The sequence below is a fragment of the Lipotes vexillifer genome, unplaced genomic scaffold (assembly GCF_000442215.2).
Source record: "Lipotes vexillifer unplaced genomic scaffold, Lipotes_vexillifer_v1.1 scaffold557, whole genome shotgun sequence".
NCBI classification, from domain to species: Eukaryota; Metazoa; Chordata; class Mammalia; order Artiodactyla; family Lipotidae; genus Lipotes; species Lipotes vexillifer.
Window position 1 is genome coordinate 446,499 of NW_006789913.1, and position 23,433 is coordinate 469,931.

A 23,433-nucleotide genomic window follows, 5' to 3' on the forward strand; every position below is an offset into this window, starting at 1 on the left:
GCTTCCCTGGTGGTGCAGTGGTTGGGAGTCCACCTGCCGATGCAGGGGACACGGGTTCGTGCCCCGGTCCGGGAAGATCCCACATGCCGTGGAGCAGCTGGGCCTGTGAGCCATGGCCGCTGAGCCTGCGCGTCCGGAGCCTGTGCTCCGCAACGGGAGAGGCCACAGCAGTGAGAGGCCCGCGTACCGCAAAAAAAAAAAAAAAAAAAATGCTGAAAGTGCATGTGTTAAAACACTAGTGAGTGGAGTTTTTCTGTTTTCCAAATTTTCAGTAATTTATTTTCTAATGTAAAAATAAATTTATATTTTATTTAACTTAAAGTATGGCTTGAAATTATTTTGTACCCAGCAATTTAATGAGTATATTGTTATAGGGAATATAGGGGACTTTAAGATTCAACAACCTTTGGGACTTCCCTGGTGGCGAAGTTGTTAAGAATCCGCCTGCCAATGCAGGGGACACGGGTTTGAGCCTTGGTCCAGGAAGATCCCACGTGCCGCGGAGCAACTAAGTCTGTGCGCCACAACTCCTGAGCCTGCACTCTAGAGCCCACGAGCTGCAGCTATTGAGCGTTCCTGCCCTAGAGCCCATGCTCCACAACAAGAGAAGCCACTGCAAGGAATGGTCCACGCACCGCAATGAAGAGTAGCCCCCGCTCGCCGCAGCTAGAGAAAGCCCGCATGCAGCAACGAAGACCCAACGCAGCCAAAACCAAATAAATAAATTTATTAAAAAAAAAAAAAAAGATTCAGGCACCTTAAATGATCCGGAAAGCCTTACAGGCAGTCCTTCAGTGAGCTTGGTCCTCACTCACGTTTTATACCCTGACTAGAGATAAAGGAGCTTCTTCAACTTTTAAATGATTTATCATTTGAGAGCAAAATAATGCACAGGAAGAAAATACATTTTTATATGCGTGAAAGAAACTATTGCTGGATTATTACTTAATTGGTATGAGATGAATCCAGATTCCTTAAGTGACTTTAAATCAGCTAACTGGTACGACTTTTTTCAATCTTGTTAGCCAACAAGCATTCACAGCCCTTGAATGTTTTACCTAGATTGCAGATATTAAAAGAAGATGGTTTTTGGATGCTTAAGTCATGCAGTCTCTTCATTTTCAGCAGGTAGAAAGGGACCTTGGCCTGGAATATTCAGTCTTCCTAGAAAATTCACACTGGCCTTTTCTAATTAGATTAAGCACCCCCCCCAAAGGTGGTATAAATTATTATCTTTAAGAGTCCAGTGAGAAGGTCGTATTTTATATTCTGCACTTAAATTTTTTTTTACTTTCAACCTATTTTAAAAAAAATTTTTTAGTAAATTTATTTATTTTTGGCTGCGTTGGGTCTTCGTTGCTGCGTGCAGACTTTCTCTAGTTGCAGCGAGCAGGGGCTACTCCTCTTTGCGGTGCACGGGCTTCTCATTGTGGTGGCTTCTCTTGTAGTGGTGCACGGGCTTCAGTAGTTGTGGCACACGGGCTTAGTAGTTGTGGCTTGCGAGGTCTAGAGTGCAGGCTCAGTAGTTCTGGCTCCCAGGCTGTTTTTCCACGGCATGTGGGATCTTCCCGGACCAGGGCTCGAACCCATGTCCCCTGCATTGGCAGGCAGATTCTTAACCACTGCGCCACCAGGCAAGTCCCTCAACCTATTTTAATTTAGACTTATCTAGAAGTTTTTCTAATATAAAATTATTTAATGGAAATAAGTACTATCATTTCTGTAGCTGAATCACTGATTTTTTTTTTTTTTTTTAATCCTCTTGATCCTCCAGTGCAGTCAGCTAATTTAACTGTTAAGAAGTAGAAGTGTTGCTGGGTCTACTTCATAACCATAGTAGTGCTTGGCATTTAGTACTTTTTTTTCGTAATGTGTTCTTGCATTCACAATCCCATTTGAACACATACTAGTCTTTTAAGGTAGATAAGTTTGACAAGTGAGAAAACAGTCACAGAAAGAAACAAAGTTGATAACAAAGGTTCCTGGCAAGTTAGTGGAGGAGCTGGACTCAGAAATCCTTGTCTGGGAGCCCCCAGCCCAGTGCCTGTTGAAGAGCACATTTAAGTGGGAGGGACACATTAGGGATAAGGGGTTAACAGATACAAAACTACTACACAGAAATAGATAAGCAACAAGGGTATACGGTATAGCACAGGGAATTATACCCATTATCTTGTAATAACCTATAATGGAGGATAATCTGCAAAAATACTGAATCACTATGAAACTAACAGGTTATTGTAAATCAGCTATACTTCAGTTAAAAAAATAAAGAGCACATTTATAAATCTACTCGTTTGTGCATAACCACTATGCTGAAGTTTTAACAAATAACTTGTAAAGCAGGATAAGTCTCCCTTCTCCCTCAGTCTTGCATATGTGATTGATTGACTTAGCAGACCCTTCCTTCTTAATAAGGTACTACAAAGGTGAACTTCAGCCCGGGCTCCTGAACTTGGTGCCTGTGGAATTTATGAGGTTTTCCTGTAGAAGTCAGCCATATATGCTTGTTGAATAACCTGTGTACCTGCTTCATTTGCGTGTGACTGCTGGTGAACTTTCTAGTGGGAAAGACTGATTTAGATGAATGTCTGCCTGAAGGCAAGGAAAGGGAGAGGCCATTGGATATTGACAAGTTTTTCTTTGGGGTTCCTAGCTTTTCTTTCCCTTCCTCCCTTCTTATTATTTTCTTGTTGCCTCATCATTTCTCCCTGACTCAGCTGAAGTTTCATGTCTGGAAAGAATTTTAAAATGCATCAATCACAAGATTTTATATCTGTGTGGGAGTATATAAAATATATGTAGTATATAATGTAAACTTTGAGTAGACGCAAAATTCAAATTTCAAGAGCTATAACATTCTGTAAATTTTAGCTGTAAAAATTTGAGCTACGAAGGTTTATAATGTAACCATTCAAGAGATACAAAGCGCTAGAGTGTAAAAAGCCTTTTTCCTACCTCAACTCCCAACCATCTAGTTCGTCTCTCCAGAGGCAGTGGTGGTTCGATTTTCTTCTAGAAACTATCAGTATTCTTGTAGAACCATTTTATGCCTAATTATATTTAAAGTACACCCCAAGTGCTGGAACATTCTGGGAGAATTTAAGCTCTTATTTAGTTGAAGCCAAAGGAAGGACTCTGATGGTGGCATTCAGGTGGCTGTTAGTGGACGAGCTGGAAGTTAAAAGTCCTAGAATCACCTGTTCTCTCATTCCTTTAGTTACAACTATAGACAGTTGGAACAAACAGAATTGTCAACACCCTGGGGAAGAGAGTGGAACGCCGCCCCCCTCCCTCCCGGGGCTTCTTGCACTTATGACGGTTTCACCAGGCTCTTCCCTTTGCCTCGCAGGTGAACAGTCTGCACGTGGCTGACCCCGTGGAGGCCGTGCTGCAGCTCCAGGACTGCAGCGTCTTCCTCAGGATCATTGACAGCATGTGAGTTTGTGCCACATCCCTCTCCAGCCTCTCAAGTGAAGCTGCATGCTGGGGTGGGGACTGCATTTGTTTCCTTTCCTTGTTGACAGCTGTGACCAGAAAGCACAGCAGGACTGGGATGTCTAGGCCAGTGTGGGCCCCAGAGGCAAAACATATTGACCTCGTTCTCCAGTCACTGTGTGTCTTTATGAGAGAGGTTTCACTCTTGTCCCATCTTAAGGCTTCCTCACTCTTTCGCAGAAGAGCCTCCAAGTCTCCGTGTTCTCACAATGTTCCGGGAGCCTGCTCCGGAGCCCTCTGTCTCAGGGCGGGGCAGGGGAGGGCCTTCTACAGTCCTCTTTTCGTGACTCATCCTTATCTCACAAGCCCTCTTTGCAACCTGTAGGCCCAGGAAGAAGAAAAGGGAAGCTTTTAAACTTGAGGGAAGTAAGCAGCGCCTAAAAATCTCTTAACTTGTTAGCACAGCACAGACATGCCCCTCTCTAACCCATTATAGCATTCCTGGGGTTTTCACCTGCCTCATTAACTTGCTTTGTGAGGTCAATTAGCATTAGATAAGCTGCTTGTCATGTAGCCAGGATTTTAGTTTAGGCCTTTAAATTTTACATCTGTGTCTTTAGCACATTTCCTTTGAACTTCACAGTTATCTGGGAAATGAGTGGAGTGGGGCCTCCTCCTCATACCTTACCTTTCTGGAACCCAGCAAAGATGGGTCAAGCTGTAACCTACATTTATCTTTTTAAAGCTCACGTGGTTCACCCTTTTTCCTGTATCCTCAACTTTTAGCAATTATGAAGGGCAAAACTGACAAACTTCTTACTTTTTTGTGCTATGGGCGAAAGTAGAGGCCAGCCATGATATAAGGAATTGGGGGGACAGTGGAGAGGACCGACCTCCCTGTTTAAAGGGAAGCACAATAGACGGGAGGTCCCTCAGACCAAGATCTGAAGTGTTGAGGGTGTTTGTGTTCCACACACAGCAGGTAGAAACTGGTGTCAGGGATTCAGCATCTCTGTGAAGCAGGTTCATAGGCAGCAGCTCATTGACAGGGAAAGAAGGTAGAACTGAGCTTGTCAAAGGCAGGATCTGGGTCTAATTCATCTTTGGGTCCTCCATACCTAGCTTAGGACAGTGCAGTGATTAGGTTTTAATTAATGTTTGTTGGTGAAAATGAGTGAATGAAAATGTAGTTGATATTCTCTATCAGCAAAGTCTAGTGGGGATGAGTGTCCCCATGACAGATGGGTTTGCTAGAGTGTTTTTTTTTTAATCTTTTGAGATTTACATTGATAATGGGGTGTCCAATATGATTTCTTAAAAGTCCCTGTGGCTCTAACCAGCCCACCTACCTTAGTGAAAGAAGTCACTGTATTCTTATTTTGATACAGACACTACCATTTTCGTTCTTTTTTTCCCTGCCGCACCGCGTAGCTTACGGGTTCTTAGTTCCCTGACCAAGGATAGAATCCGGGCCCTGGCAGTGAAAGTGCCGAGTGCTAACCACTGGACCGCCAGGGAATTCCTGGACACTCCCGTTTTCTTTCCCGGTTACCCAGACAGGCCATTTCAACATCATCTTGAATTCCTCCTTCACCTGGGCACTGATTTCTAATCGGTCACCATCCTCTCAGTGTGTCCTTTAGAAGATTTCTCACGTCCCTTCCTCTGCCTCATTCTGGATACCAGGGCCTGGAGACTTCATTCTTCTCTAAACTGTCCTTATTCCAGGATGTTCCTGTACCTGTGATCTCAGGGCTCTCATTGTGATGCTCCACAGCTGATGGACCTCAGCGGCGCTTCCTTTCCAGGAGGTTGAAATATAAAATCTGCAGCTTGGTATTCAGAGCTTTCATCAGGGGCCCTCCCAATCTTGTTTCCTACTCATTTCTACCTCCATACCCCACTCCTGTTTTTTTGATCCTGTAGAATCTCCTAAATTCTGACTTTTGTTAATTGTGTCTTTATGGTACTACTTAACTTGTTCTTCCCCTTGTTGCCTATAAACTGATAATTAGATCTTAAACTTAATTAGCTTAAGATTTTTTTCAAGGATACTATATAGATGGAGTTGTGCACTACCTGTAAATCATCATTTTGCCACTCCTGATGAAAATCATCATTTTGCAAACCCTAATGAAAGTAGTAGATCTAGGCAACAACTAACATCAATGGCCAGTAAAACTGTTAGGCTGGCAATACCTAACCTACAATTTAACATCACTAAAGGAGAGGCAGCCAGGTATGATATGCCTTGTTGTAACACACAGTAGGGTGCAGCATGCTTTTTTTGGACTTAAGAATGGATCAAGGAGCTTTTGCTTTTGAGGAGATAAATTTCCTTGGCCTGATGACAAGAGCAGTAGATGTGTCCAGGGGTGAGGATGTATGTCCTTGGTGTAGCCATTGTAGGTTTATGACCCTGTGGGAAATTTTCATAAGGAGGGTAAAAAAATTCAAGATGCCCATTTTCCAAGTTGTTTTCTAAGGTGCTGCGTGAGCTTTAGACTAGAAGAGACGTGGGGGTGGGGAGGGGTGGGGGTGAGAGAGAGAGAGAGAGAGAGAGAGAGGCATAGAATTTTCTCTGTGTTATCAGTGCTTCAATACGTAAGTAGAACAAAACAGAGTCAATTTAGATATGTAGTTTTCCCCTCTCCCTGTCTAAGAAAAGTGATTGTTTCTAGAAACTGACATCAGCTCTGACATACACAAAATAAGAGCTTGCTTGTCCTATTATGTGTGAATCCAACTGTAATCCTCTGGTTTCGTCTGGAAAGCTAAGTCAGATATTACAAGGGACCTTTAGATTGCAAACAGAGTTGGAAATGAGTACAACACAAACTTATTAAGGGCAGGCAATTAAATGCAAACAAATGCTAATGCAGTTTTCTCCTAAGGAACTATAACTAGATTGCCAAGTAGACTGCTTTTGGATTATTTGGATTAAGTGTTGCATTCTTGAAAGCTGAGTGACTTTCTGGCATTTCATGCCCTTGGAAACCGTGAGCTTCCACTGTTACAAGCTAGGCAGATCGGGGGGGAGAGAGAGAGGGAATGTGTGTGTGTGTTGGATGGAGGGGCTGTTGAAACCCCAGGTTAACCCTGATTTCCATCTCAAATCCAGGATGATTCAGACCAACTTCCCTTGGGAAAACAGACGTTCTTGGTGAACGTGTGCTGGCTGCTTCATTTGTGATGCTCCTACTGTTGCTAACTGAAATCAGACACCTAGTTCTCAGGGGAAGGCAGTGGAGGATGGCAGGGTTGGTGGCAGATAGAAGCTGTGGGAATCAAACAAAAGCTTGTTCCTTGGCCACTTGGCCTTCTCTCTGGGAGAATTCTTTGGGCTCCACCCTTCTGATAAGTTTCCCTTTGTGTTTTCCTGTGCCTGAATAGCCTGAAGCAAAAAGGCTGTCCCATGTCTTTGATATCTATGAGGCTTGCATAGCAAAGTTTACTGGAGGCATTTTTCCAGAAAACTTAAAGCCCTGACATTTGTCTTACTGACGTTGACCTCTGCTCTTCCCAGTAAGAAGTATTCCTCATCTGTCAGTCAGCCCATATGTACTCAGCACCTGCTATATTCCTAGCTTTCAGCTCACAAAGAGTGGTCAGTTATAAATGATGCACCTGCATCCGTGAGTACTGGAGGAATTCCTGAGAAGGAGAGGGGAGATGTGACTATCAGTGGTTCTGCTTGGCTTCCTGCCAGAGATGAGACTTGAGTGCAGTCTTAAAGGATGGGCTGGATTTCCCCAGGACTAGTGTTTTCCAAAGCATGTTCCGTGCACCTCTACTTATCCCAGGGGCTCAGTGGGGGAAAGAAGAGGTTTGTGGTCAGATAGGTTTAGGAAATAATGCGTGTTTATACCTTCTTTAGAAAATGTTCAGTTTGGTTTAACCCAGTATTTCTCAAACATTTAGCCCAAGAACCCTGTTTGTTTTTATCCAATGGAATACACTTAGGTAAATTACTACTCTGTGCTGAGGGCAAAGAGAGTCACAACAGTCCAGATTGTGGGTGGGTAGGGAATATGGCTCTTTCAGGAGTCTGTGAGGAGATTAGCATCTCTAAAAGAGTTTGTAGGTGTCCCTAATCACAGACCAGCTACCCAAAGTGCTTCCTGTGGGGGGTTCACTTGGAAGTAGCCTTTGTAATCCCGTGGGAGCTGGAGGGAGCTACTCTTATGGTCTTGCCTAGGATGCTTCTTGTGCTTTGCAGGATGTCTGGCACTGGAGGATTCTAGAGTCTGCCCTGCCCTCCAGAAAGTTGATTGAAACCGAGATTCGGGTTCTGAAGAGCAGGAGGCTTTTCAATCGGTATCTTCAGCCGTAGCCTAGATAGAAAAGTCAGCTTTCTAACTTGAAGTAAGGGTAGTCCCTTCTGAAAATGAAACTGCACTTAGCCTGAGGGGCCGGGTCAAGGGGCCAGGGCAGTGTGAGAGCACCCCCTGCTGCCTCCCTGCCCTCATTGCTCTCCACACTTGGCTTGCCTTTCCACTTAAACACAAGCACTGCAAAGGCCACAGATGGAGAGTGATTGTCCCTTGGCCTGGCCTCTTGGGGGCCACCTCAGCCTTCAGTGTTTGTTGAACTTTGCCCTGTTACTTCAGAGCCTCGTTCCCTCCTGTTCTTTCAGTTTTTAGATCTCTTTTTCCCTTTCCATAGTCCTCTCTGACTCGTACTCTAGCCACATTCGCAGGCATCCTGATGTTTTACGCTTGAGCCGTTGCAGGCTATCAGTCCTAGCTTGCCAGTCATCTGTGCTGCCTCCATCGCCTCTCGACCCCCTTCCCACAGAGCTTTTTGATATTCACAAATGCCATCTTTTCCAGGAGGACCTCATGCCTCAAGTCCCCACTTCTCACCCACGACACAGTTCCTTCTGGCTAAATGGTGTCTCGGTATCTTCTCCCCTGCCTCCAATGTCTGGTCTGGTTCTCCCCCAGATCCAGCACAGATCCAACCTGAAGGGATGGGAAGGTGGTATGTAATGCAGTAGCAAGGAGGGAAGGATTGCTAAGTACTCTGGTTCTAATACTTGCTCTTTTTCTAGCCATGGCACTGACGAAGGGCAGCAGATCCTGCAGCAGCCGGTGCCAGAGAGACTGGAATTTGTGTGCAGTTTTCTGCAGAGTAAGCACCTTTCTTATCTAGCTGGGAAGGAGCTGCTTCCTCAGCTCCTGGGACTTGGGTATCTGGACCTGGAAGAACCAGGTCCCAGGTATCTGGGGGAGCAAAGGCTCGAGGCTGCCCACTCTGTACCAGCAAGATGAGTACAACTGGGGTGGCTTCCCTGGGCCTGGTGATGCCTGCACCAGTTGGGGAGGAGTGTCCCTGCAGTCCCAGAGCCCATTTCGGGATCCAGGTAGAGCCAGAGGGTCGGTCGGTTTTGGGGACTCATCACCTTGGTCTCCCATTCCTCCCACTGCAAGGAGACAGAAGGATCCATGTTACCCTCTTCCCCTTGCAAGAAAAACATTTTCCCCTGATGACATTGAATTAATTGCTTAGGTGATAGGTCTTAGGGGCACAGGCAGGTTAAGGTTGAAATCTTGGCCCTTCTACTCTACTGCTTGTGTGACCTTTCTGGACACGGGCTCCCTGTCTTTAAAATGAAGATCGTAGTCATTGCTCTTAAGGTGATGGATAGAGTAAATGAGAACACGTGCGGGACTTCCCCGGTGGTCCAGTGGTTAGGACTCCGCACTCCCAATGCAGGGGGCCTGGCTTCGATCCCTGGTCAGGGAGCTAGATCCCGCATGCCGCAGCTAAGACCCGGTGCAGCCAAATAAATAAATGAATGAGTGAATGAATATTAAAAAAAATAACACATGCAAAGCTTCTAGCACAGCACTTGTCAATTCCCCTCCCTCATATAGCTGTGGACAGAGTCCTCATCTTTGACACGGGAGCTATCTACCATCTCCACCTCAAGAGAATTATAAGAAAGGTGATAATGGATTTAGATAAAGCAGGGTGTTAGTAATTGAGCCCTGTCCCTCTGGCAGCATAAGAACCAGGTGTCCCAGCCCTGGTCTGACTCAGCTGCAGGCAGGCTTCCTCTGCAGCCGCAGTTGGAATGAGACTCTTGAGTGACTTGGAATCTCTGGGCTCCTCCTCTGTGGTGCTGAGTGGGAGTTGATGCGTGGGTAGGTGAGTGCAATGTCAGGCCCCAGAGCTGCTGTGAATTCCAGGCTTTCTTCTTGAACTATCCCTGTAGTCCTTGGACCAATCCAGGATAGAACTAACCTCAGGTGGAAACATGTATGTTGGGTGAGAGGGGACCTAGGAATAAGGAGCCCTGCATCTCCTGGTCCCACCAGCCACTCTGCTCCTCTGACTGGGGGGTGTTCTGATGATCTCAGTCAGGGATGGTCCCCAGGAAATTCACCTTATTTTCTACATTGTTGTCATTACAGAAAACCGAAAACATCCCTCTTCTCCAGAATGCCTGGTGTCAGTGCAGAAGGTGATGGAGGGATCAGAGCTGGAACTTGCCAAGGTACCCGTGGAATACCAGACTGGTCTGGGGGGAGGGTGGCACCAGAGGGGCCTTCTCTTAACCCAGAAGAAGTGGTGGGGCTTTATTTCTGGGCCTTGTGGAGGTAGGTGGTAGGTCCAGGCAGCTACCTAGTGAGGCAGCGGCTGATTCAGCCAAAGATTTTAGGAGCCTACCTTTATGACAGAGAGGTTGACTAGATCATTACTGTGGCCTCAGTGGAGACCTGGCAGGAATCAGGCCTCACCCAGCTGTCTTCACACTTTTCTTTTTAGCTCAGTCCACTTCATTCCCTCTTCTGTTTCTGGGTGCTGGCCTATAGAGGATGCCTTAAGCTTCATACCCAGGGTTCCATGAGTCCAGGAATTTAGTTATGCAGGAATTCTGGCACCTGGCTTTTTGCACAGTGAGCACTGAGTCCTCAATCAAGTGATTCCTGATGCAGTTAAGGGCAGCGGCCTGGGGCTGCTGAATTCTAGGAGCTTTGGAAGGGTCTCAGAATAGCTCAGAGTCCCCAGAGTGGGGCAGGGGTTGGGGACCGAGAAGAGAGCCCTGCTCAGTGATTGCCTCCTGTTTGGCTTCTAGATGACTATGCTGCTCTTATACCACTCCTCCATGAGCTCCAAAAGTCCCAGGGACTGGGAACAATTTGAATACAAGATTCAGGTAAGCCCTTGTGCCTCCACCCCACCCAGCAGGTCTTGCCTGTGTTTTACCTCATTCCGGTTGTTTTTCTTTAAACAGCATATGTTGTTCTTTTTAAAAATTATGTCATAGTAGTTATAGTCATTCATTATAGAAAGTCTGGAAGATATTGAAAAGCACAAAGAAGGAAATAACAGTTGCCAGTAATCTCATTCTCAGCAATAACTGCTAACTTTTAAAGGATATACTTCCAAGTCCTTTTCATGTACATAAATTTAACTGTACCCGTACCTGAACTGTTTGGATAATACATAGAAATTATTCTTTCTCCGTATATGTGTTCCCGTATGTATGTGTGTGTGTGTGTTTTACACAAACTGTCACTCCATTTCTTGCTCCTTTCCTCTGGTAGGAAGGATTAGTGAGAATGTCTTTGTCCGCCATGACAGTCTAGCTCAGAGCGGTTACGTCCTCTCCCCTGCTCTGCATGGTCGCTAAGTGAAGAGTTGGTGCATCTGCTTCATTAGAGAGGGAATTGACCTGGTTTCCAGGAACTACCTGCCATATGGGTCCTGATGTTTTCCTTGCTTCCTATATGAGCAGCTGTCCTTTATTTTCCAGAGCAGCAGCAGCTGGGATGCCACAGTGGGTAATGTAGGTGACTGGTGGGGCAGTGTCCAGAGAGCTGTGGCCTTTCATGTGGTGGTAGAAATGTTGAGTCATCCCATCTCGTACTCACTTAGCTCATGGCTCGTCTCCGGGGTTGGGGGTTGTAGTGGCGTGGGAGGCATGGGTGGCTTCTTCCTTTCTTTAACCTTTTCTCTGCTCCAAGCTGATCATAGACCTGGTAGAAACAAATTCTAAAGGAATAAGGAACTACAGAGATGGCCAGGAAAATCAGATAAACTCTGTAGCTTTGGAATTCAGACAGAGAAGGCAAGATTATACCTGCCGGTGGCTACGCTTTGGATGAGCCCTGGAGGTGTTCTCACTCAAAGAACAGCAGCGAGGTCAGCTGGAAGAGGCCAACAGGGTTATGTATAAAAGCTTTCTGACTGCATTACTTTGCTTGCCCATTCTCATCTCATGGTCAGGAGCGAAGTCAGTTTGGACCTCTGTCTCACCCTGGGTGCATCTTTAGGGGAGAAGAGGGGCTGGGGACAAGTCGGGTGAACATGTCTCTGGTGGAGTGTTCTTGGCTGGACCATGGGTCTTCAGGTCTGAGAGGAAGAATGGGCTCCAGCAGGCTCCTAGGGCTGGCACGGCCAGGACGGTGACCTCCATCCCTTCGGGCCTCCTGAACACCTAAATGATGCTCTTTCTCTGTCTGTGGTCCAGGCTGAGTTAGCTGTCATTCTCAAATTTGTGCTGGACCATGAGGATGGGCTAAACCTGAATGAGGACTCAGAGAACTTCTTACAGAAAGGTAAGTTGGGATCACTCCCAAGGATCCTCTCTTTTCTGAGCTGGGGACTGCTAGGATGCTGAGCTTTCAGGAAGTGCAGTGGGGATTTGCCCCAACACAAGTCACAGAGTTGGTACTTAGGAAACGTGTGTAAGGGGGTAAGTTGATTTCTGGGCCATGTTGCCATCATCCCAGTTCCCACAGAGCTCCTTCTTGCGCCTGGCAGCAGCTAAGCAGAACATTTATAAGTGATCATTGTCTGCTGTGGGTTCTCCTTGATTACCCGCCCCGCCTCCCCTCACACACACACACTTCTTTTTTTGTTTTTTATAGTTCAAACAGTCATTACTCTAGGTTTATAAGCTGGGAGTACGCAGTCTTAGAAAATTGTTTTTCCTACATAATGCCTGTGTTCTAGGTGGGAAGGCAGATACATAAACCAGAATGTATGATAAGGAATAAGTGCTAGAACAGGGAGCTATCTAATCTACCAAGTGTCTTGCTGGAAGTACATCAGAGTGAGAGTGCTACTTGTTTGGAAGAGCTGTCTGACGGCAACAGGGTGTAAGGTGTGGGTCTAGGCACGTTCATCCAGCCACTGAATTGGATGTTCCTTGTGTTCAGGTTCCTCGTCAGCCCTTCAGGTGGAGATGTTGCAAATGTGAGTCTAGAATGCAGGCGAGGGCTCTGGGCCAGGCTGTGGGCTTGCAAGTCTGTGTATGGATGGCCATTGAAGCCTTGGGCACCGTGCACAGAGCACACGGGCCCCATCAGAGCTCTGGGGCTTGGAGGGCAGGTGGGAGAGGGAGGCGGGAGGAGCAGGTGAGGGAGATGGAGACCCGGTGTTAGAAGTAGGAGGGCCATGCGGAGGTCACCGTGGGAACCAGGGGAAGAGGAGGTTTTGAGAAAGAAGTCATGCTGGCAGTGCACGATTTCAGAATGGAGGGCTTCAGCAAGGAGGCTGGTGGCTCTGACTCGAGAGGTCATTGGGGCTGAGAGGAGATCTGCTCAGGTTTGGCTTGAGGGAAAAGCATGAGCACTTGGTCCAGTCTCTGAGCACGGGGGACACACTGCGCTCTTTGAGTGCTGGTGGTCTGTGGAAACAGAAGCCCCTTGCTTGATTTGGCTTAGGGCACTGACCTCTGGATAACCCAGACACCAGGCTTCAAGTTCTGCTCAAGCGCCTCCCTCTGCAGCTTACCTATAAGTGTCTGGATTCATTCCCACTAAGGCGAGTTCTCAAATTGCATAAAGATGCAAATCTGTCCACCCTCTTACCAACCTCTCTTTGGCTTGTTTACTCCTTTCCCTCTAGCTCCTGTCCCTTCCCCCTGTTCCAGCACCATCTCTGAAGAGCTCTCCCCACCCAGCCACCAGGCCAAGAGGGAGGTTCGCTTCCTAGAGCTACAGAAAGTCGCCTCTTCCAGTGGGAACAAGTATGTGCTGGGCCTCTTCTCCCGGGATGGGGCCTCAACATCCAGTCCTCAGATCCTTGCATCCTAGAGGCTAAGCTGTTGACCAGCCCCTTATGTCATCAGGAGTGCTTGGAGTATCTTGTAGATCTGGGATGCCCTCCCCTGCCCCAGTACTAATGGGGGAATTGGTTGGGATCTGTCCTCGGCAGAAGGCCTCTCAAAGGCTGTTCTCTGTTTATGGAATTTCTTGCTTCCCTGGAGACTGTGCTAAAGTCCATTCTCCTAGTGCAGCTCTGTAGAGGCAAAGGGAATGCACTCCTTTTGCAGCGATGGGGGCGGGGGAGGGCATAGAGAAATTAAGGCTTGTGGAGGAAGGAGAAGAAAAGCTTTCTCAGGGTCATGTCGTAAGGCACGAGGTAGCACTGCAGACAGACCCCAGGTGTTTGGGCCCCGCAGCCAGTGCTCACAACCATAGGGCCGGGCTCCCCCAGCCCCGCCTGTGGTCGGTAGCTTCAGCCCTCACGTCGGTTTCTGACCGTGGCATCTGGACCATCTCCTTCCTCAGCTTCCTCCCAGGTTCTCCAGCCTCCCCCATGGGTGACATTCTGCAGACCCCACAATTCCAGATGAGGCGGCTGAAGAAGCAGCTTGCAGATGAGAGAAATAATCGAGACGAGCTGGAGCTGGAGTTGGCTGAGAACCGCAAGCTCCTCACAGAGAAGGGTAGGTGGCTGGCCGCCGGCAGATGTGTGTTAACGGGCAGCATTTGGGATTTTCATCCAGGGAGGTGCTGGGCTTGTCTGAGGCGTGGCCCCTCTGTCTTCCGTGTTGTCGCCTCTGATGGCCTGGAAGCTTAGAGCTCAGCCCTGGGCCTGTCAGGCTGACCTCCTGGAAGCTGGTTCTGTCCTTGCCACCCTCCTTCCTTTCTCCGGGATTGGACGCCTCCTCCTTCCTCCGCCTCCTCCCCTTAGTCCTGTGCTAACTCTCCTCTTTCCTCCCCTCCTCTGGGGCAGATGCGCAGATAGCCGTGATGCAGCAGCGCATCGACCGCCTGGCTCTGCTGCACGAGAAGCAGGCGGCCAGTCCGCTGGAGCCCAGGGAGCTTGAGGAGCTCCGTGGCAAGAATGAGAGGTACAGTGCTCCCTACCACCCTTCCCACTCCCGGGGCAGGGGAGATATGCTCTTTCCTCACTGCTCCCCTCCCTTGTAGCCTCACCATACGGCTCCACGAAACTCTGAGGCAGTGCCAGGACCTGAAGACAGAGAAGAGCCAGATGGATCGCAAAATTAACCAGCTTTCTGAAGAGAATGGGGACCTTTCCTTTAAGGTGAGTGTTGAGGTTTCTGGCCCCCACCTGGAAGCCCCTTGGCTTGAATTGGTCTGGAAAATTCCCCCAAAGAGGGTTGAGGAGAATGTCCTCATTCCGTAATTGGCTGCTGCCAGGGACCGGCTGGTGGCCCTAAGTTTTGATTTGTAGTCCTGAGTCAGAGACGTGAATAGTTGCGATTGGTGTGAGGAAGGTTGGAAGGCTAATGGGAGCTGTCCAGGCCCTGGAGCTCAGGGGGCAGATAGCAGCGGTGTTGGCAGTTTTGACCCTGGGTGATGGGCATTCCCTCTTGTCTGTCTCAGCTGCGGGAGTTTGCCAGTCACCTGCAGCAACTACAGGGGGCCCTGAATGAACTGACAGAAGAGCACAGCAAGGCCACTCGGGAGTGGGCAGAGAAGCAGACCCATCTGGAGAAGGAGCTCGGCACAGCCCTGCAGGACAAGGTAACCCTCTGCTTCGGGAAGTCAGGGCCACAGTCTTGACCACACACTCAAAGCTGAATTCCGTTTACCGCTCTATTTTTTGGGGCCTTTGGGAATTATGCTGACTACTTTTCAAGGCTTAATAGTGTGCTGTAATGGGCTTCAGGCCGGTACACCTATGAATCCTGTCTCTGATGTTTACAAGGTGTGGCTCTTGGACAAGTTACTTCTTTATAGGCATCCTTTTCCTAAAATGGGAAAAAGAATGGGTAGCTGCCTCATCATCCGTTGTAAGATAATGGCATATAGAGCACTGAACACACATTGTCTGGTGCAAAGTGAGCTCTCAGTGAATTAGTTACTGTTACTTACTCTTGCTACTAAGAATCCAGCTCTGCCACTTATTAATAACCATGTAGCCCTGGGGGCAAAGCACTTTACTTCTGAGCTTCAGATTCTTACCCTGTAGGGGAAAAAAAAAAAAAAAAAAAAAAAAAAAGGGAGGTAGTAGCTACCTCCCAGATCTGTTGGGTAGGTTAGAAATTCAGAGAGGTACCCAGCACAGTGCCTGGCCCATTGTAGGTACTTAGTGAACAGTGGCGTCAAGTGGGGCAGGGGACCAGGGGATGCTGCTGCTGTTGATGCTCAGACTCTTGGGATAGTTTTAAGCTAGTGTGTTTTTGGATTATCTGAGAGCCAAGACATGACTGAGGAAGGGCATACAGTGAGGAAATCTGGAGTAAACTCAGCAGCCTTGGAGAAGAAATGAGCAGGTCACTTGACTTAATTGAGCCCTGGTACCAGGGCTAGAAAGTGAGGTCTCTCATGGTCCCAGGTCCTTGATTTCTGCAAGTTTTCCCCTAGGTCAGGGCAAAAGGAGATCTTGGTAATAAGGTAATAGGGTCTTATGTTTTGTTGATGTTCAAAAGGGTTTGTGTGGTAATCCGGTGCCTGTTCCACTTCTTTTAACATGGGGCTCTTGTTTACTCCCAGAAATGCCTTGAAGAGAAGAATGAAATCCTTCAGGGAAAACTTTCACAGCTGGAAGAACATCTGGCCCAGCTGCGGGAGAACCCACCCCGGGAGAAGGGCGAGGTGCTGGGTGACGTCTTGCAGGTAGGATCTCAGGGGCAGGGGTGAGACCTGTGTGCTGGGATTGCTGCAGACCCACGTTCGCCGTGTTCAGGTTCCTGGCGGTCCTCAATCCCCAGAGGGGCCAGGGGGACCGAGGAGTCGTGCTGAGCCCCATTTGTCTCTTTATCTCACCAGCTGGAGACTCTCAAGCAAGAGGCAGCCACTCTCGCTGCAGACAACACCCAGCTCCAAGCCAGAGTGGAGGTGCTGGAGACTGAGCTGGGCCAGCGGGAAGCCAAGTTGCTTGCTGAGCGGAGCCACTTTGAAGAAGAAAAGCAGCAGTTGGCCAGCCTGATTGCCGAGCTGCAGGGCTCCCTGTCCAACCTTGGCCAGGCCAAGGAAGAGCTGGAGCAGGCCTCTCAGGCTCAAGGGGCCCGGCTGTCTGCCCAGGTGGCCACCATGACCTCCGAGCTCACCACTCTCAATGCCACCGTCCAGCAGCGGGATCAAGAACTGGCTGGCCTGAAGCAGCAGGCCCAAACAGAGCAGGCGCAGCTCGCACAGACCCTCCAGCGGCAGGAACAGGCCTCCCAGAGCCTCCGCCAGCAGGTGGAGCAGCTGAGCAGCAGCCTGGAGCAGAAGGAACAGCAGTTGGAAGAGGCCGCCAAGGAGCAGAAGGCCGCCCGGCGAGACCACACCCAGCAGCTGGCCGCTGCGGCTAAGGAGCGGGACGCCTCTTTACGGGAGAGGGATGCGGCCCTCCAGCAGCTGGAGGCACTGGGGAAGGAGAAGGCCGCCGAGCTGGAGGTCCTGCAACAACAGCTTCAGGCTGCTAGTGAAGCCCGGGACAGTGCCCAGACCTCGGTAACACAGGCCCGGCGGGAGAAGGCAGAGCTGAGCCAGAAGGTGGAGGAGCTCCATGCCCATGCTGAGGCAGCCCACCAGGAGCGGTGTGAGGCGCAGGCCCAGGTGGCAGAGCTGAAGGCCCAGCTGAGGTCTGAGCAGCAAAAAGCAACCGAGAGAGAAACGGTGGCCCAGGAGAAGGCCCAGCTCCAGGAGCAGGTCCGGGCCCTTGAGGAGTCCTTGAAGGTCACCAAGGGCAGCCTGGAAGAGGAGAAGCGCAGGGCTGCAGACATTCTGGAAGAGCAGCAACGATGCATCTCCAGGTTGGAGGCGGAGGCCCGGAGCCTGGTGGAGCAGCACGAGCAGGAACAGCAGGAGCTAGAAGAAGAGAAGGCTGGGCGCAGGGGGCTGGAGGCCCGACTGCAGCAGCTCGGGGAGGCCCATCAGGCCAAGACAGAAGCCCTGCGGCAGGAGCTGGCTGAGGCCATCACCTCCCAGCGCGAGGCCGAGAGTGAGTGTGAGCAGCTTGCCAAGGAGGTGGCCACCTGGCGTGAGCGGTACGAGGACAGCCAGCAGGAGGAGGCGCAGTACGGCGCCATATTCCAGGAACAGCTGATGACCCTGAAGGAGGAATGCGAGAAGGCCCGCCAGGAGCTACAGGAGGCAAAGGAGAAGGTGGCAGGGATAGAGGCCCACAGCGAGCTCCAGATCGGCCGGCAGCAGAGTGAACTTGCTCAGCTCCACGCCAGCCTGGCCAGGGCCCTGCAGCAGGTCCAGGAGAAGGAGGTCAGGGCCCAGAAGCTCGCAGACGACCTGTCTGCTCTGCAGGAGAAGATGGCTGCCACCAGCAAGGAGGTGGCCCGCCTGGAGGCCTTGGTGCGCAAGGCGGGTGAGCAGCATGAAACGGCCTCCCAGGAGCTACTCAAGGAGCCACCCAGGGCAGGAGACAGAGAGTCGGAGTGGCTGAAAGAGCATCAGGGACGCCCGTTCTGCAGCACGCAGGCTGCACTGCAGGCCATGGAGCGTGAGGCAGAGCAAATGGGCAGTGAGCTGGAGAGGCTGCGCGCCGCACTGATGGAGAGCCAGGGGCAGCAGCAGGAGGAGCGTGGGCAGCAGGAGAGGGAGGTGGCGCGGCTGACCCAGGAGCGGGGCCGGGCCCAAGCCGACCTTGCCCTGGAGAAGGCCGCCAAGGCCGAGCTTGAGATGCGGCTGCAGAATGCCCTCAATGAGCAGCGTGTGGAGTTTGCCTCCTTGCAGGAGGCACTGGCCCGTGCCCTGATGGAAAAGGAGGGGAAGGATCAGGAGCTGGCCAAGCTTCGTGGGCAGGAGGCAGCCCAGGGGGCAGAGCTGAAGGAGCTTCAGCAGACCGTGGAGCGGCTGAAGGAACAGCTGGCCGGGAAGGAGGAGGAGTGCCCACAGTCTCTAGAGACGGCCAGCCGAGAAGACGCTTCTGGGTCGGGAGCCCAGTCTGAGGCTACCGGAAAGACGGAGCAAACAGGCCCGGAGCTGGAGGCTCTGCGGGCAGAGGTGAGCAGGCTGGAGCAGCAGGTCTGCGAGTATCAGGAGAAGTCCTCCAGCCTGGAGCGCAGCCTCGAGGCTGAGCGCGCCTCCCACGCGGAGCAGGCCGGTGCTCTGGAGACTTTGCGGGGCCAGTTAGAGCAGAAGGCCCAGGAGCTGGGGAGCGGTCAGGACACTTTAGCCTCAGCCCAGAGGGAGCTGGCCACCCTCCGCGCCAAGGCCCAAGAGCACGGCAAGGCTGAGGATGGGTGGAAGGCACAGGTGGCCCGGAGTCAGCAGGAGGCTGAGAGGAAAAACAGCCTCATCAGCAGCTTGGAGGAGGAGGTGTCCATCCTGAACCGCCAGGTGCTGGAGAAGGAAGGCGAGAGCAAGGAGTTGAAGCGGCTGGTTATTGCCGAGTCAGAGAAGAGTCAGAAGCTGGAAGAGAGGCTGCGTCTGCTCCAGGCAGAGACGGCCAGCAGCAGCGCCAGGGCCGCGGAACGCAGTTCCGCTCTGCGGGAGGAGGTCCAGACCCTCCGGGAGGAGGCGGAGAAGCAGCGGGTGGCTTCGGAGAGCCTGAGGCAGGAGCTGGCCTCGCAGGCAGAGCGAGCGGAAGAGCTGGGCCAAGAGTTGAAGGCTTGGCAGGAGAAGTTCTTCCAGAAGGAGCAGGCCCTCTCTGCCCTGCAGCTTGAGCACACCAGCACGCAGGCCCTGGTGAGCGAGCTGCTGCCCGCTAAGCACCTGTGCCAGCAGCTGCAGGCTGAGCAGGCAGCCACTGAGAAACGCCATCGAGAGGAGCTGGAGCAGAGCAAGCAGGCAGCCGGTGGGCTGCGGGCGGAGCTGCTGCGGGCCCAGCGCGAGCTCGGGGAGCTGGTGCCCCTGCGGCAGAAGGTGGCAGAGCAGGAGCGAGCAGCCCAGCAGCTGCGGGCAGAGAAGGCCAGCTACGCAGAGCAGCTGAGCATGCTGAAGAAGGCTCATGGCCTGCTGGCGGAGGAGAACCGGGGGCTGGGCGAGCGCGCCAACCTCGGCCGGCAGTTTCTGGAAGTGGAGCTGGACCAGGCTCGGGAGAAGTACGGCCAAGAGCTGGCAGCTGTGCGTGCTGAGGCTGAGACCCGTCTGGCCGAGATGCAGCGGGAGGCGCAGAGTACTGCCCGGGAGCTGGAGGTGATGACTGCCAAGTACGAGGGTGCCAAGGTCAAGGTCCTGGAGGAGAGGCAGCGTTTCCAGGAGGAGAGGCAGAAATTCACGGCCCAGGTGAGGCTCCCAGATCAAGCACGCCCCCAGAGAGCAGCCCTGCGGGAGGGGGGCACATTGTCCCTCTGCATTCCTGGGCCTCCAGCTCCCACATGACTGGAGGGTCTTGTCTCCCCACACTCACTGGGTGGCAGAGGAAGAGAGGTGACTGGTAGAGTTCAAGTCTGTTCCCCACCCCCCGCCACCGCGTTGGCCTACAGAAAATACCAGTAGCCTCCTCTTTTCCGAAGCCTCTGTCCCTGGAGAGTCAGGCTGCAAAGGCCATCAGCCCGTTGAGGCACAGTGTCGTGAGGAGGCGCACTTGCAGTGGAGGCCCCGAGAGCCACCGGCGACTAGAATGAGCCGAGCTAGCATTTACAAAAATTTTTAGACGTCTAGTTCCATGGGAAGATTAGAGCCTTGGTGAGGTCAGCCTGGCACCAGAGCCAGTGCCTCTTTGGCCCCCATCTCATGCTGTCTCCGTTGCTCCTCCCCACGCACAGGTGGAGCAGCTAGAGTTATTTCAGAGAGAGCAAACTAAGCAGGTAATGCCTGAGGTCCTCGCTAAATGCTGGCTGCTTAAGCGGTGACTGGTCTCAGTGCATGACCCCGGCTGCACCTTGCCTCCGCTGGCTCCTGTTGTGAACTGTTTGTGAAAGGGGCAGGGTCAAGCCGTGGAACCCAGGCCCAGGCCGCCCCGGAGTGTGGTGTGCTAGGCCCTCTCTCAGGCCTCATCCCACCCATCCCAGGTCGGCCTCTCCACTTTTCTGTGCTTTCATCGCTTGTTAGGGATGAGGGGTAGGGTAGGCTTCATCTTTCCCATGCCAGATCCAGCGACAGACTGCTCTTGGGATTCCCGAACCTCCAAGACCTGCTCCAAGTTTAGGTACTCAACCGTGGGGACTCGCAGGATGCCCATGGGCCTTGTTTAACACAGGCCCTTTCTTTCCTACAGAAACCAGAAAGATGATGTGCAGGAGGTCCCCATAGATTAGGGGGGTTGTGAGCTCAGGACGCCTGCCCATCACCCTCTGGGGTTTTAACCCCAAGCATGGAGTAGAGATGTCTGGGAGCAGGAAGGCCAAGGTTGAGAGGAGCAGGAGGGGCTCCCACAAGTCAGAGGAGGGGAGGTCTGGCTGCTGCGCCCTCACAAGGATCTCTGCTGCCCTAGACGGCAAAGCTATCGAACTGGTATTTAGTGGGAGCACCCTTTCCACCACTCCTCCTACCCTGTCACCTCGGGCCTGCTGAGGAGTCGGCCCTTCTCTCCTTCCATCAACTCCTCCGAGGAGCCTGAGATGATGGGGAAGGTCAAACTGAATAGCAAACAGTTACCAATGGAGCCCTTGCCTCTCGCCTTTGCTGATCACGCTTGAGCTCCTGGAATGCCTGGGGGAGCCAGGAGTGTTTGTGGCTGTTATGCTCCCTCTCGTCCCCTCCCTCCCTTCGCTCTTCCTCTCTGTGGGAGTAGGGTGGGCTTGGAGTATGTGTGCTGCCCCTGCCCTCCTCTTCCAGCAGCCTGACCCCCAGTGCTAATCACAGCAGCCACACCGCTAGCGCCAACCCTAACAGCTTGTGGATATTGGGAAGAGGTCTGAGCATCTGGCTTTTGCTCTGGCCGTTTCTGGGCGGAGGGGGGATGGGTACTCATTGAGTACGTCTGCTGGAGTGGTAGACTGGGTCCCCTGGTCCTGTCCGGCCCGGGAAGGGTGGGGCTGGAGCGGCAGCAGCGGCAGTAGGGCGTGGTGGGGTGTCGGCTCCCGAGTCGGCTCTGTCTCTGCAGGTGGGGGTTGGAGGCGAGCACAGGCAGGTGGCTCTGGCAGCACTTGAGTTGGGTCACATCACTCAACGTCCTGCTGACCAGCCTGGGCAGCAGGCCGTTCCCTAATTAGAGGCCAGAGAAAGGACCTGAGTTTCTTCTTCCAGGAACACTGGGAACTGGTCTGGGGAAAACCGCGTAATTTGTCTCGACATCCACGGGAAGGCCTCCCTGAGTCTTGTCTTCTCCTTTTCCCTTCCTGCCCCAGGTGGAAGAACTGAGTAAGAAGCTAGCTGACCATGACCAAGCCAGCAAGGTGCAGCAGCAGAAGCTGAAGGTGGGACAGCTGGGGGATGGGCCTGCCCTCTGCTGGCCTCAGGTCGAGCGGGGAGGGAAGGTGCTAAGCCCCTGGGTTGGGGCACCCTGGGGCCTGGCAGCTTCAGGAGCCCTGCCTGTGCCTCTGGGAGCTCTCGAGGGAAGACCAGAGTGGCTCCCAACCCCCAGACCTTCACTGTCTGCCACAGTTGCCGATAGCCATGTGTGGTTATTTAAATTGAAATGAAATTTAAAATTCAGTTTCTCAGTTGCGCTAGCCACAGTTCCACTGCTCAGTAGCCATGTGTGGCTAGTGGCTGCCGTACTGGACAGGGCAAATCAGAACATTTCCATCACTGCAGAAAGTTCAGTTGGGTTGCACTGCTAAATCTCAGGGAGGAGCATCAGTAACGTTTAATATTACAATGCAATTTAATATTCTTAATGCTTTCAGCAATGTCACCTTCTTTGGTTTAATATTTGCTTTTTTGCAGCACTAGGCGTCACAGCTTTTAGTTAGGGGCAAAGGAATTTGGTACCAGTGGCCCTGGGAGGGTCACAGTTGGTGGGAGCTCAGAGCTTTGTTTCCCCAGCTCACTGCCATGTACTCCACACCATGTCACAATTACATGATAAACAGATGCTTATTACACTCTTCTTAGGGGCCTTCCTGGTGCTGGGAGATGTGGAGAGGTAAGGCTGGATCTGGATGGCCCTGTCCAGTGCCTGCTACAGACGTAGTATTTGCTGGTGTTGTAGGTGGACAGAGAATCCGCCACAGGCCCTGCTCCCCAGGAGTCTATGGTCTGGACAGGAGGCAGTGCCGGCATCATAAATGAACCCACACAGGCTTTGGAGTCAGGTGGACCAAGGTTCAAGTCTTACTCTGCTGTTCAGTTACTGTGACCCTGGTCAATTTGCTTTCAAGGTCTGAGCTCAGTTTCTTCATCTCTGAAGTGGAGATAGTTCCTAGAGTGGTTTTGAGGAGAAATGAATTCACGTGTCCTCAGAGAGCACACATGCTGTGTGCCTAGCTCCATGCTCTGCACCCTGGTGTTCCCTGGGGATCAGTGCCCTTCCTCCTCGGGGAGACTGTACTCATGGAGAGAGAGATGGTTTGTGCCTGGTCTCAAAGAAGCAAAGGCAGGCTGCCAGAACTCTTCCAGAAATGGCATTAGCTGGACAGGAAAAGCTCCTATAGAAGGTGCACTTCGAGGGGTGTGTGGTGCTTTGGTAGGCTGGAGCTGGGAGCGGGTAAAAGGTCTTTTTGTGTGTCCTGAGAGGTTAGGCAGGAGTCCGAAAACATCCATGGAGCCCAGGAGGCTGTGGATTCGGGTGGAGCAAACAGACCAGCAGCCCTGATCAGCCCTTCTTGTGCTTTCCAGGCCCAGGGAGGTGAGAGCCAGCAAGAGGCCCAGCGCCTCCAGGCCCAGCTGAATGAGCTGCAGGCCCAGCTGAGCCAGAAGGAGCAGGCGGCTGAGCACTACAAGCTGCAGGTGAGGAGCCTGGTCCTGCCCACCTGCCCTCCCGCCCCGCCCCACCCCACCCCAGCCCCACCAA

At 51.7% G+C, this 23,433-nt stretch overlaps 1 protein-coding gene across 1 annotated transcript in view; it reads left to right on the forward strand.

The window, feature by feature from the left end:
* NUMA1 (nuclear mitotic apparatus protein 1) overlaps window positions 1-23,433 on the forward strand; it is a 38,796-nt gene that overhangs the window by 9,259 nt on the left and 6,104 nt on the right. The window contains exons 3-17 of the mRNA XM_007463044.1: window positions 3,353-3,438; window positions 8,492-8,571; window positions 9,858-9,940; window positions 10,523-10,603; window positions 11,921-12,008; window positions 13,303-13,423; window positions 13,968-14,125; window positions 14,416-14,533; window positions 14,613-14,730; window positions 15,033-15,173; window positions 16,146-16,268; window positions 16,422-19,820; window positions 20,303-20,344; window positions 21,827-21,895; window positions 23,259-23,369. Of these exons, the coding sequence (XP_007463106.1) occupies window positions 3,353-3,438; window positions 8,492-8,571; window positions 9,858-9,940; window positions 10,523-10,603; window positions 11,921-12,008; window positions 13,303-13,423; window positions 13,968-14,125; window positions 14,416-14,533; window positions 14,613-14,730; window positions 15,033-15,173; window positions 16,146-16,268; window positions 16,422-19,820; window positions 20,303-20,344; window positions 21,827-21,895; window positions 23,259-23,369 (4,818 nt within the window). The remainder of the gene's footprint in view (window positions 1-3,352; window positions 3,439-8,491; window positions 8,572-9,857; window positions 9,941-10,522; window positions 10,604-11,920; window positions 12,009-13,302; window positions 13,424-13,967; window positions 14,126-14,415; window positions 14,534-14,612; window positions 14,731-15,032; window positions 15,174-16,145; window positions 16,269-16,421; window positions 19,821-20,302; window positions 20,345-21,826; window positions 21,896-23,258; window positions 23,370-23,433) is intronic.